Source organism: Oncorhynchus keta, chromosome 4 (genome assembly GCF_023373465.1).
Source record: "Oncorhynchus keta strain PuntledgeMale-10-30-2019 chromosome 4, Oket_V2, whole genome shotgun sequence".
Lineage (NCBI taxonomy): Eukaryota > Metazoa > Chordata > Actinopteri > Salmoniformes > Salmonidae > Oncorhynchus > Oncorhynchus keta.
In genome coordinates this window covers 79,738,005-79,760,083 of record NC_068424.1, presented here as the reverse complement: position 1 = coordinate 79,760,083, position 22,079 = coordinate 79,738,005, and the positions used below count along the sequence as shown (strand labels likewise).

The 22,079-nt window shown below is 49.3% G+C and overlaps 1 protein-coding gene and 2 long non-coding RNA genes across 13 annotated transcripts in view; 2 read left to right on the top strand and 1 right to left on the bottom strand.

Moving 5' to 3' along the window:
* tnip1 (TNFAIP3 interacting protein 1) overlaps window positions 1-22,079 on the top strand; it is a 50,246-nt gene that overhangs the window by 16,816 nt on the left and 11,351 nt on the right. For 8 of the 10 annotated variants that reach the window (XM_052517298.1, XM_052517295.1, XM_052517306.1 and 5 more), the window contains 11 exons: window positions 5,866-5,922; window positions 11,136-11,336; window positions 13,678-13,772; window positions 14,217-14,364; window positions 15,601-15,702; window positions 15,999-16,064; window positions 17,497-17,628; window positions 20,083-20,211; window positions 20,309-20,452; window positions 21,381-21,506; window positions 21,740-21,823. In XM_052517298.1, the coding sequence (XP_052373258.1) occupies window positions 5,866-5,922; window positions 11,136-11,336; window positions 13,678-13,772; window positions 14,217-14,364; window positions 15,601-15,702; window positions 15,999-16,064; window positions 17,497-17,628; window positions 20,083-20,211; window positions 20,309-20,452; window positions 21,381-21,506; window positions 21,740-21,823 (1,284 nt within the window). The remainder of the gene's footprint in view (window positions 1-5,865; window positions 5,923-11,135; window positions 11,337-13,677; window positions 13,773-14,216; window positions 14,365-15,600; window positions 15,703-15,998; window positions 16,065-17,496; window positions 17,629-20,082; window positions 20,212-20,308; window positions 20,453-21,380; window positions 21,507-21,739; window positions 21,824-22,079) is intronic. The other 2 variants (XM_052517290.1, XM_052517309.1) reach the window with 1 other exon arrangement.
* On the bottom strand, window positions 6,614-11,129 carry LOC127929347 (uncharacterized). Of its 2 annotated transcripts, none has more exons than XR_008134554.1 (3): window positions 9,527-11,129; window positions 8,796-8,878; window positions 6,614-8,566 (listed from the first exon to the last, which is right to left on the bottom strand). It is a non-coding gene; the product is annotated as an uncharacterized LOC127929347 (long non-coding RNA). The 2 variants fall into 2 exon arrangements; XR_008134564.1 differs by having other exon boundaries at window positions 6,614-8,527.
* Window positions 17,707-18,303, top strand: LOC127929345 (uncharacterized). Its single transcript, XR_008134533.1, has 3 exons — window positions 17,707-17,800; window positions 17,973-18,058; window positions 18,188-18,303. It is a non-coding gene; the product is annotated as an uncharacterized LOC127929345 (long non-coding RNA).

Here is a 22,079-nt window from a genome sequence, read left to right as displayed (position 1 = left end):
GAAGTAGCCCTGTTTACTGCTGGGAGAAGTAGCCCTGTTTACTGCTGGGAGAAGTAGCCCTGTTTACTGCTGGGAGAAGTAGCCCTGTTTACTGCTGGGAGAAGTAGCCCTGTTTACTGCTGGGAGAAGTAGCCCTGTTTACTGCTGGGAGAAGTAGCCCTGTTTACTGCTGGGAGAAGTAGCCCTGTTTACTGCTGGGAGAAGTAGCCCTGTTTACTGCTGGGAGAAGTAGCCCTGTTTACTGCTGGGAGAAGTAGCCCTGTTTACTGCTGGGAGAAGTAGCCCTGTTTACTGCTGGGAGAAGTAGCCCTGTTTACTGCTGGGAGAAGTAGCCCTGTTTACTGCTGGGAGAAGTAGCCCTGTTTACTGCTGGGAGAAGTAGCCCTGTTTACTGCTGGGAGAAGTAGCCCTGTTTACTGCTGGGAGAAGTAGCCCTGTTTACTGCTGGGAGAAGTAGCCCTGTTTACTGCTGGGAGAAGTAGCCCTGTTTACTGCTGGGAGAAGTAGCCCTGTTTACTGCTGGGAGAAGTAGCCCTGTTTACTGCTGGGAGAAGTAGCCCTGTTTACTGCTGGGAGAAGTAGCCCTGTTTACTGCTGGGAGAAGTAGCCCTGTTTACTGCTGGGAGAAGTAGCCCTGTTTACTGCTGGGAGAAGTAGCCCTGTTTACTGCTGGGAGAAGTAGCCCTGTTTACTGCTGGGAGAAGTAGCCCTGTTTACTGCTGGGAGAAGTAGCCTGTTTACTGCTGGGAGTAGCCCTGTTTACTGCTGGGAGAAGTAGCCCTGTTTACTGCTGGGAGAAGTAGCCCTGTTTACTGCTGGGAGAAGTAGCCCTGTTTACTGCTGGGAGAAGTAGCCCTGTTTACTGCTGGGAGAAGTAGCCCTGTTTACTGCTGGGAGAAGTAGCCCTGTTTACTGCTGGGAGAAGTAGCCCTGTTTACTGCTGGGAGAAGTAGCCCTGTTTACTGCTGGGAGAAGTAGCCCTGTTTACTGCTGGGAGAAGTAGCCCTGTTTACTGCTGGGAGAAGTAGCCCTGTTTACTGCTGGGAGAAGTAGCCCTGTTTACTGCTGGGAGAAGTAGCCCTGTTTACTGCTGGGAGAAGTAGCCCTGTTTACTGCTGGGAGAAGTAGCCCTGTTTACTGCTGGGAGAAGTAGCCCTGTTTACTGCTGGGAGAAGTAGCCCTGTTTACTGCTGGGAGAAGTAGCCCTGTTTACTGCTGGGAGAAGTAGCCCTGTTTACTGCTGGGAGAAGTAGCCCTGTTTACTGCTGGGAGAAGTAGCCCTGTTTACTGCTGGGAGAAGTAGCCCTGTTTACTGCTGGGAGAAGTAGCCCTGTTTACTGCTGGGAGAAGTAGCCCTGTTTACTGCTGGGAGAAGTAGCCCTGTTTACTGCTGGGAGAAGTAGCCCTGTTTACTGCTGGGAGAAGTAGCCCTGTTTACTGCTGGGAGAAGTAGCCCTGTTTACTGCTGGGAGAAGTAGCCCTGTTTACTGCTGGGAGAAGTAGCCCTGTTTACTGCTGGGAGAAGTAGCCCTGTTTACTGCTGGGAGAAGTAGCCCTGTTTACTGCTGGGAGAAGTAGCCCTGTTTACTGCTGGGAGAAGTAGCCCTGTTTACTGCTGGGAGAAGTAGCCCTGTTTACTGCTGGGAGAAGTAGCCCTGTTTACTGCTGGGAGAAGTAGCCCTGTTTACTGCTGGGAGAAGTAGCCCTGTTTACTGCTGGGAGAAGTAGCCCTGTTTACTGCTGGGAGAAGTAGCCCTGTTTACTGCTGGGAGAAGTAGCCCTGTTTACTGCTGGGAGAAGTAGCCCTGTTTACTGCTGGGAGAAGTAGCCCTGTTTACTGCTGGGAGAAGTAGCCCTGTTTACTGCTGGGAGAAGTAGCCCTGTCTACTGCTGGGAGAAGTAGCCCTGTCTACTGCTGGGAGAAGTAGCCCTGTCTACTGCTGGGAGAAGTAGCCCTGTCTACTGCTGGGAGAAGTAGCCCTGTCTACTGCTGGGAGAAGTAGCCCTGTCTACTGCTGGGAGAAGTAGCCCTGTCTACTGCTGGGAGAAGTAGCCCTGTCTACTGCTGGGAGAAGTAGCCCTGTCTACTGCTGGGAGAAGTAGCCCTGTCTACTGCTGGGAGAAGTAGCCCCGTCTACTGCTGGGAGAAGTAGCCCCGTCTACTGCTGGGAGAAGTAGCCCCGTCTACTGCTGGGAGAAGTAGCCCCGTCTACTGCTGGGAGAAGTAGCCCCGTCTACTGCTGGGAGAAGTAGCCCCGTCTACTGCTGGGAGAAGTAGCCCGTCTACTGCTGGGAGAAGTAGCCCCGTCTACTGCTGGGAGAAGTAGCCCCGTCTACTGCTGGGAGAAGTAGCCCCGTCTACTGCTGGGAGAAGTAGCCCCGTCTACTGCTGGGAGAAGTAGCCCCGTCTACTGCTGGGAGAAGTAGCCCCGTCTACTGCTGGGAGAAGTAGCCCCGTCTACTGCTGGGAGAAGTAGCCCCGTCTACTGCTGGGAGAAGTAGCCCCGTCTACTGCTGGGAGAAGTAGCCCCGTCTACTGCTGGGAGAAGTAGCCCCGTCTACTGCTGGGAGAAGTAGCCCCGTCTACTGCTGGGAGAAGTAGCCCCGTCTACTGCTGGGAGAAGTAGCCCCGTCTACTGCTGGGAGAAGTAGCCCCGTCTACTGCTGGGAGAAGTAGCCCCGTCTACTGCTGGGAGAAGTAGCCCCGTCTACTGCTGGGAGAAGTAGCCCCGTCTACTGCTGGGAGAAGTAGCCCCGTCTACTGCTGGGAGAAGTAGCCCCGTCTACTGCTGGGAGAAGTAGCCCCGTCTACTGCTGGGAGAAGTAGCCCCGTCTACTGCTGGGAGAAGTAGCCCCGTCTACTGCTGGGAGAAGTAGCCCCGTCTACTGCTGGGAGAAGTAGCCCCGTCTACTGCTGGGAGAAGTAGCCCCGTCTACTGCTGGGAGAAGTAGCCCCGTCTACTGCTGGGAGAAGTAGCCCCGTCTACTGCTGGGAGAAGTAGCCCCGTCTACTGCTGGGAGAAGTAGCCCCGTCTACTGCTGGGAGAAGTAGCCCCGTCTACTGCTGGGAGAAGTAGCCCCGTCTACTGCTGGGAGAAGTAGCCCCGTCTACTGCTGGGAGAAGTAGCCCCGTCTACTGCTGGGAGAAGTAGCCCCGTCTACTGCTGGGAGAAGTAGCCCCGTCTACTGCTGGGAGAAGTAGCCCCGTCTACTGCTGGGAGAAGTAGCCCCGTCTACTGCTGGGAGAAGTAGCCCCGTCTACTGCTGGGAGAAGTAGCCCCGTCTACTGCTGGGAGAAGTAGCCCCGTCTACTGCTGGGAGAAGTAGTCTACTGCTGGGAGAAGTAGTCTACTGCTGGGAGAAGTAGCCCCGTCTACTGCTGGGAGAAGTAGCCCCGTCTACTGCTGGGAGAAGTAGCCCCGTCTACTGCTGGGAGAAGTAGCCCCGTCTACTGCTGGGAGAAGTAGCCCCGTCTACTGCTGGGAGAAGTAGCCCCGTCTACTGCTGGGAGAAGTAGCCCCGTCTACTGCTGGGAGAAGTAGCCCCGTCTACTGCTGGGAGAAGTAGCCCCGTCTACTGCTGGGAGAAGTAGCCCCGTCTACTGCTGGGAGAAGTAGCCCCGTCTACTGCTGGGAGAAGTAGCCCCGTCTACTGCTGGGAGAAGTAGCCCCGTCTACTGCTGGGAGAAGTAGCCCCGTCTACTGCTGGGAGAAGTAGCCCCGTCTACTGCTGGGAGAAGTAGCCCCGTCTACTGCTGGGAGAAGTAGCCCTGTCTACTGCTGGGAGAAGTAGCCCTGTCTACTGCTGGGAGAAGTAGCCCTGTCTACTGCTGGGAGAAGTAGCCCTGTCTACTGCTGGGAGAAGTAGCCCTGTCTACTGCTGGGAGAAGTTGCGGAGCAGGCCCTGTTTACTGCTGGGAGAAGTAGCCCTGTTTACTGTTGGTTCAGTGTGTCAAATCTGAGGGCATGTTGTCCGGTCCTCTGTCAGTCTCTATGGGGGTGCCACAGGGTTCATTTCTCGGGCCGACTCTTTTCTCTGTATATATCAATGATGTTGCTCTTGCTGCGATTCCCTGATCCACCTCTACTCAGACGACACCATTCTGTATACTTCTGGGCCTTCCTTGGACACTGTGCTATCTAACCTCCAAACGAGCTTCAATGCCATACAACACTCCTTCTGTGGCCTCCAACTGCTCTTAAACGCTAGTAAAACCAAATGCATGCTTTTCAACCGTTCGCTGCCTGCACCCGCACGCCTGACTAGCATCACCACCCTGGATGGTTCCGACCTAGAATATGTGGTCATCTATAAGTACCTAGGTGTCTGGTTAGACTGTAAATTCTCCTTCCAGACTCAAATCAAACATCTCCAATCTAAAATCAAATCTAGAGTCTGCTTTCTATTCCGCAACAAAGCCTCCTTCACTCACGCCGTCAAACTTACCCTAGTAAATCTGACTATCCTACCGATCCTCGACTTCGGCGATGTCATCTACAAAATAGCTTCCAATACTCTACTCAGCAAACTGGATGCAGTTTATCACAGTGCCATCCGTTTTGTTACTAAAGCACCTTATACCACCCACCACTGCGACCTGTATGCTCTAGTCGGCTGGCCCTCGCTACATATTTTGTCGACTGGCCCTCGCTACATATTCGTCGCCAGACCCACTGGCTCCAGGTCATCTACAAGTCCATGCAAGGTAAAGCTCCGCCTTACCTCAGTTCACTGGTCACGATGGCAACACCCACCCGTAGCACGCGCTCCAGCAGGTGTATCTCACTGATCGTCCCTAAAGCCAACACCTCATTTGGCCGCCTTTTCTTCCAGTTCTCTGCTGCCTGTGACTGGAACGAATTGCAAAAATCGCTGAAGTTGGAGACTTTTATCTCCCTCACCAACTTTAAACATCTGCTATCTGAGCAGCTGACCGATCGCTGCGCCTGTACATAGTCTATCGGTAAATAGCCCACCCAATTTTACCTACCTCATCCCCATACTGTTTTTATTTATTTACTTTTCTGCTTTTTTGCACACCAGTATCTCTACCTGTACATGACCATCTGATCATTTATCACTCCAGTGTTAATCTGCAAAATTGTAATTATTCGCCTACCTCCTCATGCCTTTTGCACACAATGTATATAGACTCTCTTTCTTTCTACTGTGTTATTGACTTGTTTGTTTACTCCATGTGTAACTCTGTGTTTTTGTCTGTTGACACTGCTACGCTTTATCTTGGCCAGGTCGCAGTTGTAAATGAGAACTTGTTCTCAACTAGCCTACCTGGTTAAATAAAGGTGAAATAAAAAAATTTAACTGTTGGGAGAAGTAGGGGCGATTGGGGAAAACCATTAAAATGACATGCCCTCCTGTAACTGCTTATAACTCTCGTTTTGTTTGTGATATTACGATTCTAACACCGACAGTGTGTTATAAACTTATTTAGGAAAAATCAAGGACGGAGCGGGGCAAGACTGACAAAATGGCAGAGACACAAATCAAATTCATGAGCATTCAAATTCATCAAAATGACTGCTTTATCTGTTCTAGTGTTAAAGGGTTAGTTGGGGTGGTTTTGCCTTGAAGCCCTTTTTCTACTTACCCGGAGTCAGGCGAACTCGTAGAGACATAAAAATGTTATCCACGTGTAGTTTGAAGGAAGTTTCTAACTAGCGTTAGCGCAGCATGCTAGCTGTTCTCATAGACTTCCAGTGCCGTTGCGCTAATGCTAGTTAGCATTGGCTCGCCAAACTACCTCTAACTATCCTTCTCACTGGACGCAGAGACATTAAAAATGCCATCCAGAAGTTCAGTCTGGATCTATTTACAGTTTGTCATTGTCCTGTTTGGTGCTTCTAGGAAGGTCTGTCAGAGTTTGAGGTGGTGAATATGGAGAAGACCTCCGATACCCAGACGGTAAGTACCAATTTTCACACGGGGCTAGCTAACAATAACGGGGCTCAAATGGGATGTTTGGAAACGATCCAGGTTCTTTATGTACTAGATTCAGTTTCATCTATAAAGGTGTGTGTGTGTGTGTGTGTAGCCTACATTCAGAACCACTCAATGTATCTGTTTGTGTCTAGAAGGATCACATTCAGCAAGATTGTAATATGTGTATATTCAGTACCTTCGGTTTCAGACTTATTCTAAAATAGATGAAATAAATAAAGATCCTCAGCAATGTATACACAATACCACCTAATGACAAAGCGAAAACAGGATTTTAGACATTTTTCTAAATGTATTTAAAAAAATAAACATGTTATTTACATACATATTCAGACCCTTTGCGATGAGACTCAAAATTGAGCTCAGGTGCATCCTGTTTCCATTGATCATCCTTGAGATGTTTCTACAACTTGATTGGAGACCACCTGTGGTAAATTCAATTCATTGGACATGATTTGGAAAGGCACATCTCTGCAGCACTCTACCACAAAGGTCTGATTGGTGGAGCACTCCACCAATCAGACCTCTGAAGCCACTCGTCAGAGAAACAACATTCTCTCCTTGATGAAAACCTGCTCTGGACCTTAGACTGCGGGCGAAGGTTCGTCTTCCAACAGGACAATGACCCTAAGCACACAGCCAAGACAACACTGAAGTGGCTTCTGGATACGTCTCTGAATGTCCTTTAGTGGCCCAGCCAGAGCCCAGACTTAAACCTGATCGAACATCTCTGGAGAGACCTGAAAATAGCTTTGCAGCGACGCTCCCCATCCAACCTGACAGAGCTTAAGAGGATCTGCAGAGAAGAATGGGAGAAACTCTCCAAATACAGGTGTGCCAAGCTTGTAGTGTCATACCCAAGAAGACTCGAGGCTGTAATCGCTGCCAAAGGTACTTCAACAAAGTACCGGAAGAAAGAGTCTGAATACTTAAGTAAATGTGATATTTCAGTTTAATTGCTTTATAAATTAGCAAACATTGCTACAATCCTGTTTTTGCTTTGTCGTTATGGGATATTGTGTGAAGATTGATTTGAGGAATAAGGCTGTAACCTAACAAAATGTGGAAAAAACCCAAGGGGTCTGAGTACTTTCCAAATGCACTGTGTATATGTGTGTATATGTCATAACTTCTAGTCGACACAGTTAAAACATACCTGGTGATGAATGTAAGAGCTTGAAAGCAGCTCCCCGAGTTTCATTTCCTTAGTTCTCTGTTCTCTCTGGTCATTTCTCCCATATCAGGAACTTCTCTGTCTCTTTTTGTTGTGAGTCAACCGCTAACTAACTCCAATACTGGGAGCTCAACATGAGTCGTCAGCACAGGGAATGTCCACGATTATTACTGACTACACACACACACACACACACACCTGCTGTTAGGGAATGATTGACAGGGAATAATATCAGTCACAGAATATTCCGGACAGATGTGGTATAGAGTCACAAGGCATATGACCGTCAATGATCTATGCCTCATCACCCAAAGGATAGGAAACTAGGATGTATTTCCTCAAGGCTATACACTGAGCTTTTCTTATTTTATTTATTTATTCTATATTTTATCCCCCCCTTTCTCCCAAATTGTTCAATCTTGTCATCGCTGCAACTCCCCAATGGGCTCAGGAGAGGCGAAGGTGGAGTCCATACGTCCTTCGAAACATGACCTGCCAAACCGCGCTCCTTAACACCCGCCAGCTTAACCCGGAAGCCAGCCGCACCAATGTGTCGGAGGAAAACACCATTCAACTGGCATCAGGGGTCAGCCCGCAGGCACCCGGCCTGCCACAAGGAGTCGCTAGAGTGTGATGAGCCAAGTAAAGCCCCACCGGCCAAACCCTCTCCTAACCAAGACGACGCTGGGCCAAACCCTCTCCTAACCCGGACGACGCTGGGCCAAACCTTCCCCTAATCCGGACGATGCTGGGCCAAACCCTCTCCTAACCCGGACGATGCTGGGCCAAACCTTCCCCTAACCCGGACGATGCTGGGCCAAACCCACCCCTAACCCGGACGACGCCGGGCCAAACCCTCTCCTAACCCGGACGACGCTGGGACAATTGTGCGCCGTCCTATGGGACTCCCTACCACGGTCGGTTGTGGCACAGCCCTGGATATGAACCCAGGACCGTAGTAACACCTTAGACTTCTGCCCCACTCGGTAGCCCCCTACACTGAGCTTTTTATAAACGTTTCACCACCTCTGACTCAATCTTAATGGAGTTTTGCATTATAGGATGGGGAGCATAACTTACATGACCTGTCAATGGCACACGGTGGGACTGAGACTGACACACAAGGGAGACTGTCTATCTACAGCCTGTATGATTCAGATAGGACTTTTCCTTATTTTTATACATCTAGTATCCACAAAACTGGAGAGACAAATCTGTTGTTTTGACATGACTTGATTAGTAGCCAGTCAGCATGGTGGTACAGAGGCTCTGACAGTCCTGTCCTGTCAGCAGGGTGGTACAGAGGCTCTGACAGTCCTGTCCTGTCAGTAGGGTGGTACGGAGGCTCTGACAGTCCTGACCTGTCAGTAGGGTGGTACGGAGGCTCTGACAGTCCTGACCTGTCAGTAGGGTGGTACGGAGGCTCTGACAGTCCTGACCTGTCAGCATGGTGGTACGGAGGCTCTGACAGTCCTGTCAGTATGGTGGTACGGAGGCTCTGACAGTCCTGTCCTGTCAGTATGGTGGTACGGAGGCTCTGACAGTCCTGTCCTGTCAGTATGGTGGTACGGAGGCTCTGACAGTCCTGTCCTGTCAGTAGGGTGGTACGGTGGCTCTGACAGTCCTGTCCAGTCAGCATGGTGGTACGGAGGCTCTGACAGACCTGTCCTGTCAGTATGGTGGTACGGAGGCTCTGACAGTCCTGTCCTGTCAGTATGGTGGTACGGAGGCTCTGACAGTCCTGTCCTGTCAGTAGGGTGGTACGGTGGCTCTGACAGTCCTGTCCAGTCAGCATGGTGGTACGGAGGCTCTGACAGACCTGTCCTGTCAGCATGGTGGTACGGAGGCTCTGACAGTCCTGTCCTGTCAGCATGGTGGTACGGAGGCTCTGACAGTCCTGTCCTGTCAGTATGGTGGTACGGAGGCTCTGACAGTCCTGTCCTGTCAGTATGGTGGTACGGAGGCTCTGACAGTCCTGTCAGTATGGTGGTATGGAGGCTCTAACAGTCCTGTCAGTAGGGTGGTACGGAGGCTCTGACAGTCCTGTTCTGTCAGCATGGTGGTACGGAGGCTCTGACAGTCCTGACCTGTCAGTATGGTGGTACGGAGGCTCTGACAGTCCTGACAGTATGGTGGTACGGAGGCCCTGACAGTCCTGTCCTGTCAGTAGGGTGGTACGGAGGCTCTGACAGTCCTGTCCTGTCAGTAGGGTGGTACGGAGGCTCTGATAGTCCTGTCCTGTCAGCAGGGTGGTACAGAGGCTCTGACAGTCCTGTCCTGTCAGTAGGGTGGTACGGAGGCTCTGACAGTCCTGACCTGTCAGTAGGGTGGTACGGAGGCTCTGACAGTCCTGACCTGTCAGTAGGGTGGTACGGAGGGTCTGACAGTCCTGACCTGTCAGCATGGTGGTACGGAGGCTCTGACAGTCCTGTCCTGTCAGTATGGTGGTACGGAGGCTCTGACAGTCCTGTCCTGTCAGTAGGGTGGTACGGAGGCTCTGACAGTCCTGTCCTGTCAGTATGGTGGTACGGAGGCTCTGACAGTCCTGTCAGTATGGTGGTACGGAGGCTCTGACAGTCCTGTCCTGTCAGTATGGTGGTACGGAGGCTCTGACAGTCCTGTCCTGTCAGTAGGGTGGTACGGTGGCTCTGACAGTCCTGTCCAGTCAGCATGGTGGTACGGAGGCTCTGACAGTCCTGTCCTGTCAGTAGGGTGGTACGGAGGCTCTGACAGTCCTGTCAGTATGGTGGTACGGAGGCTCTGACAGTCCTGTCAGTAGGGTGGTACGGGGGCTCTGACAGTCCTGTCCTGTCAGTAGGGTGGTACGGAGGCTCTGACAGTCCTGTCAGTATGGTGGTACGGAGGCTCTGATAGTCCTGTCCAGTCAGCATGGTGGTACGGAGGCTCTGACAGTCCTGTCCAGTCAGCATGGTGGTACGGAGGCTCTGACAGTCCTGTCCTGTCAGTAGGGTGGTACGGAGGCCCTGACAGTCCTGTCCTGTCAGTAGGGTGGTACGGAGGCTCTGACAGTCCTGTCCTGTCAGTAGGGTGGTACGGAGGCTCTGACAGTCCTGTCCTGTCAGTAGGGTGGTACGGAGGCCCTGACAGTCCTGTCCTGTCAGTAGGGTGGTACGGAGGCTCTGATAGTCCTGTCCTGTCAGTAGGGTGGTACGGAGGCTCTGACAGTCCTGTCAGCATGGTGGTACGGAGGCTCTGACAGTCCTGTCCTGTCAGTATGGTGGTACGGAGGCTCTGATAGTCCTGTCCTGTCAGTATGGTGGTACGGAGGCTCTGACAGTCCTGTCAGTATGGTGGTACGGAGGCTCTGACAGTCCTGTCAGTATGGTGGTACGGAGGCTCTGACAGTCCTGTCAGTATGGTGGTACGGAGGCCCTGACAGTCCTGCCCTGTCAGTATGGTGGTACGGATGCTCTGACAGTCCTGTCAGTATGGTGGTACGGAGGCCCTGACAGTCCTGTCCTGTCAGTAGGGTGGTACGGAGGCCCTGACAGTCCTGTCCTGTCAGTAGGGTGGTACGGAGGCCCTGACAGTCCTGTCCTGTCAGTAGGGTGGTACGGAGGCCCTGACAGTCCTGTCCTGTCAGTAGGGTGGTACGGAGGCCCTGACAGTCCTGTCCTGTCAGTAGGGTGGTACGGAGGCCCTGACAGTCCTGTCCTGTCAGTAGGGTGGTACGGAGGCTCTGACAGTCCTGTCAGTAGGGTGGTACGGAGGCTCTGACAGTCCTGTCCTGTCAGTAGGGTGGTACGGAGGCTCTGACAGTCCTGTCAGTAGGGTGGTACGGAGGCTCTGACAGTCCTGTCCTGTCAGTAGGGTGGTACGGAGGCTCTGACAGTCCTGAGTGAGTCTTCTTGGTGTCGGTCTCAGGTCCTCTGTTGTTTTGCTATTGTTTATCTCTCTTCTTTGATCTATCTTAATTTCATATTTGTCTAGAAATGTATTGTTTTGGAGGTGCTATATAAATAAAGTTTGATTTGATCTCCAGGCTGGTGCAGGACCAGGACAGCTTCCTCAGGAGAACCAGGAGTTAACCAGCCAGCTACAGCGTCTAGAAAGCTCCTTCAGTATCTTTGCTGAGGCGTCCAACCCCAACCAGCTCCTAGCCCACCTGGGACGCATGGCTGTCGAGTTCCACCACCTCTCCTCCAAGGTCCAGAAGAACGAGCAGAGGACCTCCCTCCTCCAGGTAACTGACAGGGGAGAGGGGCAGCTTGGGAGAAAGCCAGGCAGGTAGACAAATGGCTAGGCAGGCAAAGAAGTTAACAGGCTGTGTCCACACAGGTATATTTTGAAAACTAGAAATTCAGCATGTCACCTGTGTAGCGAATAAGAATTGTGTGTTTGTCATTCCCGATGCTATACCAAATGATGTTGCAGAACCATACTCTTCCTGGGGTTCAAATAGGAAACACAACACCGACATATAAAATACAGAATATGCACAATATAATTAAAAATACAATCCGTATATATTTTTAAATGTCATGTGACAGTCCCCGTCGTGCAGTGAAGTGTTCTTTTTAATCTGGTTTCAATGCTGACTTGAGTTACCTGGAGTGGTAGAGTTCCCTGTCGTCATGGCTCTGTTTACCACTGCCTTCCCCAGCCTCTGTACAGGACCATCTGGCTGCATGGCTTGGTACTGACGAGTGTCCCGAAACAGTGTACCAACTGCTTGAACGGACAGTTTGGTTCCTTCGACATCTCGCACAAAGACCAACAGTGATGCAGGCCATCTCTCCTCAACTGACATGCATGCAACTGACATTCATCCTACATTTACATCGAAGTGCTGATCTGTTCTGGACTGACTGTAATTTTCCTATGTTCTTCTTAGCCGCACATGACCACACAACTGGGCAGTAGTCCAGGTGAAACTACACATGACCACACAACTGGGCAGTAGTCCAGGTGAAACTACACATGACCACACAACTGGGCAGTAGTCCAGGTGAAACTACACATGACCACACAACTGGGCAGTAGTCCAGGTGAAACTACACATGACCACACAACTGGGCAGTAGTCCAGGTGAAACTACACATGACCACACAACTGGGCAGAAGTGTAGGTGTCTTGTAGGACCTGTCTGGTTGAGTTGGATGACAAGAAGTCAGTAATGCCTTATCATGGACAGACCATGAGAAATAAGATTATCTGGTCTGATGAAACCAAGGTCTTTGGCCTGAATGCCAAGTGTCACATCTGGAGGAAACCTGGCACCATCCCTACGGTGAAGCATGGTGGTGGCAGCATCATGCCGTGGGGATGTTTCTCAGCAGCAGGGACGAGGAGACTAGTTAGGATCGAGGGAAAGATGAACGGAGAAAAGTACAGAGATGCTTGATAAAAACTGCTCCAGAGCGCTCAGACCTCAGACTGGGGCGAAGGTTCACCTTCCAACAGGACAACGATCCTAAGCACACAGCCAAGACAATGCAGGAGTGGCTACAGGACAAGTCTCTGAATGTCTATGAGTGGACCATCCAGACCCCGGACTTGAACCCAATCGAACATCTCTGGAGAGACCTGAAAATTGCTGTGCAGCGACGCTCCCCATCCAACCTGGGCGAGCTTGAGGATCTGCAGAGAAGAATGGGAGAAACTCCCCAAATACAGGTGTGCCAAGCTTAAGTCTGCCTGTTCCTCCCGCTGAAAATCTTCCCCACCGGACGATGCTGCCACCAACATGTACAATGTGGAAGAAGTCAAGGGGTCAGAATACTTTCAGACGGCGCTGTAATAGGATTTCCATGTCCTCTGCTGCTTATTATGACCGGGAGGACAGGAACGCTACCAAACTCACACCGTCAGTCTCTTAAGCAGTTCGCTATGTTTGAGGTAATCCTTGAACCACTGCGGTTATGGTCACAAATGAGACATTCCTGTCCGAACCCCTTCTATAGCGCGACATCGGGGCTGTAACGGTCCGAACCCCTTCTGTAGTAGCGCGACATCGGGGCTGTAACGGTCCGAACCCCTTCTGTAGTAGCGCGACATCGGGGCTGTAATGGTGTGAACCCCTTCTGTAGCGCGACATCGGGGCTGTAACGGTCCGAACCCCTTCTATAGCGCGACATCGGGGCTGTAACGGTCCGAACCCCTTCTGTAGTAGCGCGACATCAGGGCTGTAACGGTCCGAACCCCTTCTATAGCGCGACATCGGGGCTGTAACGGTCCGAACCCCTTCTATAGCGCGACATCGGGGCTGTAACGGTCCGAACCCCTTCTATAGCGCGACATCGGGGCTGTAACGGTCCGAACCCCTTCTGTAGCGCGACATCGGGGCAGAGAGTGAGTGACCTATGGTGCCAATATTAAAGTAATTGGCTGGAACAGTGGGGAGAAGGGAGGCCAAAGTCTCTCACCATCGATGTGCCCACGATGAGGATGGTGGATATGATATAATCTGATGGGGAAGGAAGTGGAGGAACCAAACAGAACTGCCTCGCTCAGGGGGAATGGTGTGTGACTTGGTACAGGCGGAGAGTACTGTCTCACTAATGCGTGTCCCTCTGTTTGTCTAGACTCTTTGTGAGCAGCTCAGGCAAGAGAACAACGAGCTGAGAAAGAAGATGGAGGAAGACCTTCAGTACAGAAACGGAGACTTGGAACTACTGAGGTGAGTTGTATTTTCTGTGGATTCAGTTGGACTTCTTGCTCCCCAGGGGAGAGGAGGCGTTTGAGTTTATTATTGTGAATTTAAACTGAATGTTGACTTTAATGTTTTCTGCTCCCACGTGAAGTTTAGGACTTTGTTTGAGTTTAAATAAAGGCAATAAACACTTGGTATTCGGTAAACAGTGAGTGGGCTTTTCTTTTTAACGATGAATCTCTGTCCAGCGACTACAGAGCTTCAAGTGAAGTGACAGTTGGTCAAAGTCTATCGTTTTTGATGATTCAGGAATTGCCCTAATATTCTCCCTACCTCAGTGGGGTCTTCCCAGAGGATGTCCTGGGGCTCTGCCAAGCTGCACATTACTCTACTAAACACTGGGATATATATTCTGGATGTCTCTAACTGCCCGGTAACACTAACCCTGTTTTCACTGTCTGGTCACTGCAGACAGGAGAACCTGAAGCTGAAAGAGCAGGTAACGGGAGCAGGAGAGACCGCGGCAGAGAGCGAGGGGCAGCCAGAAGCCAAAGAAGACGTGGTGAGAGAGGAAACTGCCAGCGTTAGATCCAAGACGGAGGTCAGCACACCACAGAAGGTATGGAAATCCTGTGGCAGAATGGATGGAAGGGCACCTGTCTGCTTCAGATGAGTAAAAGCTGGGAGAGAGAGAGGGGGAAATGGATCAGCATACATGTCTAGGAAGCCACAGCATCATTTCAGGATGTGTGTTGTTACAGTAAATCCTGTAGTTTCCATATTGGGTGTTGTCAGTATGAGTCAGCCCATTGCCAGGCATCACAGTAGTGGAGTAGTGAACATGCTTACTTCATCCTCACGTACTGTACAGTAGGAGGATGTGACCGACTTCCCCATTGTCATATCACGTTGTAGTACTTCCAAGTACTACTGCACTGTTGGTGTGTGATATTTCTCATATTGTCTCATTGGTCCATGTAGAATGTCTGTGAGCTACTTCCCAGGTCTTTCTTGCAAATTTTTTAATAAAAAATATATATATTTTTGTTTTGTTTTATTCAAGACATGTATAAATGGTGATCTGTAGTAGTAGAGTGGGCTCTGTGAAGGATGTTTCATAGCCCTGTCCTGTTGCAGAGTGGGCTCTGTGAAGGATGTTTCATAGCCCTGTCCTGTTGCAGAGTGGGCTCTGTGAAGGATGTTTCATAGCCCTGTCCTGTTGCAGAGTGGGCTCTGTGAAGGATGTTTCATAGCCCTGTCCTGTTGCAGAGTGGGCTCTGTGAAGGATGTTTCATAGCCCTGTCCTGTTGCAGAGTGGGCTCTGTGAAGGATGTTTCATAGCCCTGTCCTGTTGCAGAGTGGGCTCTGTGAAGGATGTTTCGGGGTAGTATAGGTAGTTATTAAAGTGTATGCACAGATAATAAGAGTAGCAGCAGTGTAAAAGAGAGAGGGTGGGGCGGAGGCAATGCAAATAGTCTGGGTTGCCATTTGATTAGGTGTTCAGGGGTCTTACGTCTTGGGGGTAGAAGCTGTTTAGAAGCCTCTTGGACCTAGACTTGGCACTCCGGTACCGCTTGCCTTACGGTAGCAGAGAGAACAGTCTGTGACTGGGGTGGCTGGAGTCTTTGACAATTTTTTTGGGGCCTTCCTCTGACACCGCCTGGTATAGAGGTCCTGGATGGCAGGAAGCTTGGCCCCGGGGATGTACTGGGCCGTCTCTTGACAATGTGATTGCTGACATTAAAAAATAAAATAAAAACATTTTGGGAATGTATCAACAAGGGACAAACCAAAAATAGTTTGAGTGCATTGTTCCTTTTTAAAAATCGCCATGTTTTATATCACTGTCCTACAGCAGAATGGGAATACCACAGAGAAGGAGAAAGCCCCGGCCAAGCCCTGTGACCCAGAGGCATACGAGAAGAAGATCAAGCTTCTAGAGAAGCAGAGGAAAGATGTGAGTCCCTCTCAACATTACATCAGCTGTCCTCTTTCCACGTGGAAAGGTCTTTGTGAGAGAAAAAAAAAACATTTCTAGATGCAGATCAAATGACACCCTATTCTCTTAATAGTGCACTACTTTTCACCAGGGTCCACACATAGTAGTGCACTATATAGGAAATAAGGTGCCATTTTGAAACGCACACTTGATTAGGTGTCCTGTTTCGTTGTTGGGAAGTCTGTGAAAAATGTATAAATGACGTTTCAGTCATATTTCCGTTGTGATGATGATGATGATGATGATGATGACAGGTACTGGAAGTGAACAAGCAGTGGGATGTCCAGTGGAACTCGATGAAGTCACAGTTTGAACAGAAGGTTCGTTATCACACACACACACACACACACACACACACACACACACACACACACATGAAATACAGAAGAGATTATCTGAAAACACTCATAGTAACTTGATGGAAATGACATTAGTGACCCGAGGTACAGTCTTGTTTACACATAGTGACCCGAGGTACAGTCTTGTTTACACATAGTGACCCGAGGTACAGTCTTGTTTACACATAGTGACCCGAGGTACAGTCTTGTTTACACATAGTGACCCGAGGTACAGTCTTGTTTACACATAGTGACCCGAGGTACAGTCTTGTTTACACATAGTGACCCGAGGTACAGTCTTGTTTACTATGCAGTGTTTACACATCATTCGTAAAGTTTTCAGACCCCTTGACTTATTATTAATTTGTTTGTTTGTTTTTGAATCTACACACGCTATCCCATAATGACAAAGCAAAAACAGGTTGGGGGGGGGGTGTATAAACAGAAACCTTACGTTTTCAGACCTTTTTCTATGAGACTTGAAATTGAGCTCAGGTTGCATCTTTTTTTTCCATTGATCATCCTTGAGATGTTTCTACAACTTCAAGTCCACCTGTGGTAAATTCAATTGAGTACACCTGGCACACATGTCATGAGCATGAAAGGGAATTGGTTATTATTGGAACGGCGCATACAAGAGACTAGAGGCTGTTGCTTCAATCCAACTGACTTTATTAAAACGAGGGACAGCAGGTTATTTTAGATCGGTAAGGCTGGAAAAAGTTAGTATCATACGAAACGGTACTACGGTATTCTAAAGTGTTTGGTATCATGACGTTTTGGTGCTGTGATATTACCGTGGTACCAGTATACCATGCAACACTAGTTATAACTGAGATACAGATACAGCAGATACAGCCTTAGTGTTCACAGTAAACGCGGCCCTGGAAGTTGCACAGAATTTTCACAGCGTTCAAGTTTGCATTTAGTAGACCTGAACTTTGCTCAGTGACGACAACAACAAAAAACTGAGGGAAAATTACCCGTAGAATCTAACCCCCAAATCTAACCCCCAAATCTAACCCCCAAACCAATCAACATATAGTTTCGCCATTTGGCCGTGGGTCTATACACTAACACAGACCTTTTTTAAAAAACCTTTATTTAACCAGGCAAGTCAGTTAAGAACAAATTCTTATTTTCAATGACGGCCTAGTGGGTTAACAGCCTGTTCAGGGGCAGAACGACAGATTTCTACCTTGTCAGCTCGGGGGTTTGAACTTGCAACCTTCCGGTTACTAGTCCAACGCTCTAACCACTAGGCTACCCGGCCGCCCCTGTGTAACTGCATAGACCTGCTCTAACACAGTTTCTCTGCTACTCCAATCATCTCTATATAAAATGTTGACCTGTTTGTCTCATTGAAAAGACACCAATACTCCCTGTTTTTAAAACTGTTTGAAAAAAACATCAGATCACAGACCTGCGTCAGCGGCTGGCGGACTCCCAGAAGGCCGTGCAGGAGTTAGAGGCGGAGCGAGAACAGAGGCAGCGGGATTACGATAAGAAGCTGCTGCTCGCCAAGTCAAAGATTGAGAATGTACAGGTGAGAACATACAGAAACCTAGTACAGACCCAACAACGTACAGGTGATAACATACAGAAACCTAGTATAGACCCAACAACGTACAGGTGAGAACAGACAGAAACCTAGTACAGACCCAACAACGTACAGGTGAGAACAGACAGAAACCTAGTACAGACCCAACAACGTACAGGTGACAACAGACAGAAACCTAGTATAGACCCAACAACGTACAGGTGATAACACACAGAAACCTAGTATAGACCCAACCACGTACAGGTGAGAACAGACAGAAACCTAGTATAGACCCAACAACGTACAGGTGAGAACACACAGAAACCTAGTACAGACCCAACAACGTACAGGTGAGAACATACAGAAACCTAGTATAGACCCAACAACGTACAGGTGAGAACAGACAGAAACCTAGTACAGACCCAACAACGTACAGGTGAGAACATACAGAAACCTAGTATAGACCCAACAACGTACAGGTGAGAACAGACAGAAACCTAGTATAGACCCAACAACGTACAGGTGAGAACACACAGAAACCTAGTATAGACCCAACAACGTACAGGTGAGAACAGACAGAAACCTAGTACAGACCCAACAACGTACAGGTGAGAACAGACAGAAACCTAGTACAGACCCAACAACGTACAGGTGAGAACATACAGAAACCTAGTACAGACCCAACAACGTACAGGTGAGAACATACAGAAACCTAGTACAGACCCAACAACGTACAGGTGAGAACAGACAGAAACCTAGTATAGACCCAACAACGTACAGGTGAGAACAGACAGAAACCTAGTATAGACCCAACAACGTACAGGTGAGAACAGACAGAAACCTAGTATAGACCCAACAACGTACAGGTGAGAACAGACAGAAACCTAGTACAGACCCAACAACGTACAGGTGAGAACAGACAGAAACCTAGTATAGACCCAACAACGTACAGGTGAGAACAGACAGAAACCTAGTATAGACCCAACAACGTACAGGTGAGAACAGACAGAAACCTAGTATAGACCCAACAACGTACAGGTGAGAACAGACAGAAACCTAGTACAGACCCAACAACGTACAGGTGAGAACAGACAGAAACCTAGTACAGACCCAACAACGTACAGGTGAGAACAGACAGAAACCTAGTACAGACCCAACAACGTACAGGTGAGAACAGACAGAAACCTAGTACAGACCCAACAACGTACAGGTGAGAACAGACAGAAACCTAGTACAGACCCAACAACGTACAGGTGAGAACAGACAGAAACCTAGTACAGACCCAACAACGTACAGGTGAGAACAGACAAACCTAGTACAGACCCAACCACGTCCTCAAGACGTATACAAACCCAACAACATTTTTGCTTTGTGTGTGTTGGTGAGTGTGCGGTCCTCACTGCTGGGAACACGTGCGTGTCAGTGTGGAAGAGAACTGCTCCAGCCCACTCAGCCACGGTCCATTGAGTGTCTCACCTGTCTGTTTGTCACAATGACTGTATATGAATGGACTCAATAGTGCATTTGAAGCCAAGGAAGTCATAGATTTATGTAGACATAACATGCACAGATTAAGCTACACCAGGAAGTGACGTTGTAGGCTAGCTCAGTGCTACCCACTCTCATTGATTATCTCAAGTTGAGGGCCGAGCGAGGTATTGCTAGGCTACCAGTAGCTCTCAAGATTGACCACGAATAGCTGTTTTCCCATTCACTATAATGGGGATTCTGTTTTCTGAAAACTATGCCCACAGTACCATGGGAAGGCTGGAAGTTTATGACTTCAATGAGAAGTGACAGTCACTCTCCCCTGGTCTATCGGCATCATTTGTAAAACGACTAGCTCCAGTGGTTCTGTCCTTTCATGAATCAGGCTGTTGTTCGTTATCCCTTTTGGATTATAGAATAGCCAATGTCCCCTGGTCTGGCCTTGCAGGACATCGAATTTCAGCTTTCTGCGATTTACAGGAAGTGACGTAATTGGGGGTCATACAGTGGTTGAAAAATTAGATTTAATGTAGTCCACGATCAGCTCCTTTTTGTCTTGCTGACGTTGAGAGATGGTCAACAGACAGGTTTGAGGAAGGGAAAGGAGAAGAGGGGGAGAGTGGGACGAAGGGGTGGAAGGAGGGAGGGAAGAGAAGGAGGTAGCGAGAGAGGGAGAGGGACAAAGGAGAAAAACGTCAACCATCTTGACACAGCTTTTCACATTGACTGAAAAAAAAAAAAAAAAAAAAAGAGGAAAAACATCAGCTACTGTGACATTTGACCTTTTTTTCAAAAACATGCCAGGATGTTTTCCTATGATATCATCGTTATTGATAGGTCACCATTTCTGACACATGGAACATTACTCGTCTGACTTTCACATCCTTCAGTCGGGTTTAAACTGTGAATGAGCTCTGAAACAGTGGAGTTGAAGTGTGTTGTGCCAAATGTTGTTGTATGTTGTGTTTTCAGGGGGAGAAGGAGTGTCTGAACTCTGAGACCACAGAGTTGAAGCAGAAGGTTCGTTACCTGCAGGATCAGCTGCTGCCCCTCAGTAAACAGAGAGAGTACCAGGAGAAAGAGATACAACGCCTCAACAGGGTCAGTACTGTGTGTGTACACTCTGTACACTCTGTGTGTACTGTGTGTGTTGTGTGTGTTATCTAACTTACTCTCTCTCCCCCATGCCACCCTTCAGGCTCTAGAGGAGGCCTTGAACCTGCACCCTCCCCCCTCCTCCCAGCAGCCACCGGTCCAGGGCGCCAGCGGTAACCACGGTGATGGGCCTAGTAACTTGAGGAGGCAGGAGCTGCTCACCCAGATAGCAGTGTTAATGGAACAGGTCAGTCAGACACTTTCTGATCTAATTGATCCAGTTCAGTGATTGGCTATATTTCATGGACCAACTGGCATGTGTCTTTACTGACATTTTCAACCTGTCCCTGACCGAGTCTGTAATACCTACATGCTTCAAGAAGACCACCATAGTCTCTGTGCCCAAGAACGTGAAGGTAACCTGCCTAAATGACTACCGCCCCGTAGCACTCACGTCTGTAGCCATGAAATACTTTGAAAGGCAGGTCATGGCTCACAACACCATCATGTCAGAAACCCTAGACCCACTCCGCCTATAGGGAGGAGGTCAGAGACCTGGCAGTATGGTGCCAGGACAACAACCTCTCCCTCAACGTGAGCAAGACAAAGGAGCTGATCGTGGACTACAGCAAAAGGAGGACCGAACAACTCCCCCATTCACATCGACAGGGCTGTAGTGCAGTGCCAAGACAGTCATGAAGAGGGCACGACAACGCCTATTCCCCCTCAGGAGATTGAAAAAATTTGGCATGGGTCCTCAAAGTTCTACAGCTGCACCATCAAGAGCATCCTTACTGGTTGCATCACTGCCTGGTATGGCAACTGCTCAGCATCTGACTGTAAGGCGCTACAGAGGGTAGTGCGTACGGCTCAGTACATCACTGGGGCTAAGCTTCCTGCCATTCAGGACCTCTATACTAGGAAGGAACCTGTACCCCTGCACATTGACTCCGTATCCCCTGTGTATATGCCTCGTTATTGTTGGTTTATTTTGTAATATTCTTAACCAACAATGCACTTCAAGAAATAGAGTTAAGGGCTTATAAGTAAGCATTTCACGGTAAGGTCTACCTACACCTGTTGTATTCACGTACCTGGTGTCCCAGGTCTTCCGAAAAAAAGTTGGATACTAAGTTGGTGAGTTCGAGGTAATCATCCTGCATCTACTCTCTCAGGTGAAGATCTTTGAGGAGGACTTCAGGAAAGAGCGGAGCGACAGGGAACGAATGAACGAGGAAAAGGAGGACTTGAGGAGACAGGTGGAAAGGCTGCAGGGTCAGATGACCAACCTCACCAATCAGGTTAGGAGCTGCTTTCTGCTGTGTCCTAAATGGCACCCTATTCCCTATGTAGTGCACAATGCCATGGGCCCTGGTCAAAAGTAGTGTACTGTATAGGGAAGAGGGTGCCACTTGGGACACAGACTGTTTCACAGCACTTTGCATTGAATAGGGAGGTTCTCATCTCCTCCACATCCCATGTGTGGGTTTTCCTGATGTGTGTTCATACATTTGAGTTGGTTTGTTCTTCTCAGCTTCACCAGGCCCAGAACGAGTGTCAGAGAGAGAGAACAGAGAGATGCAAGCTGGAGAGACTACAGATGCAGCATCATAAACAGGTACTGTAGTCACCGGGCCTCTGTCCCTTCTCATCTCCCATTATTGACAGATTTAGCTTGGCTTCAAATGGCTGTGGTGAACCTAGTCAATTAGCACAGGTGTTATAGGCTAACCCCTCAGTCCAACAGACAGACGGGGCTTGTCTTCACATGGCTGTGGTGGTAAACCCATCAGTCTAGTTTCACCTAGCACTGAGACCCTCTTTTGTAGTAATGACAGCAATAGGATGGATTTAGATGAGTAAAAATGGCTGTG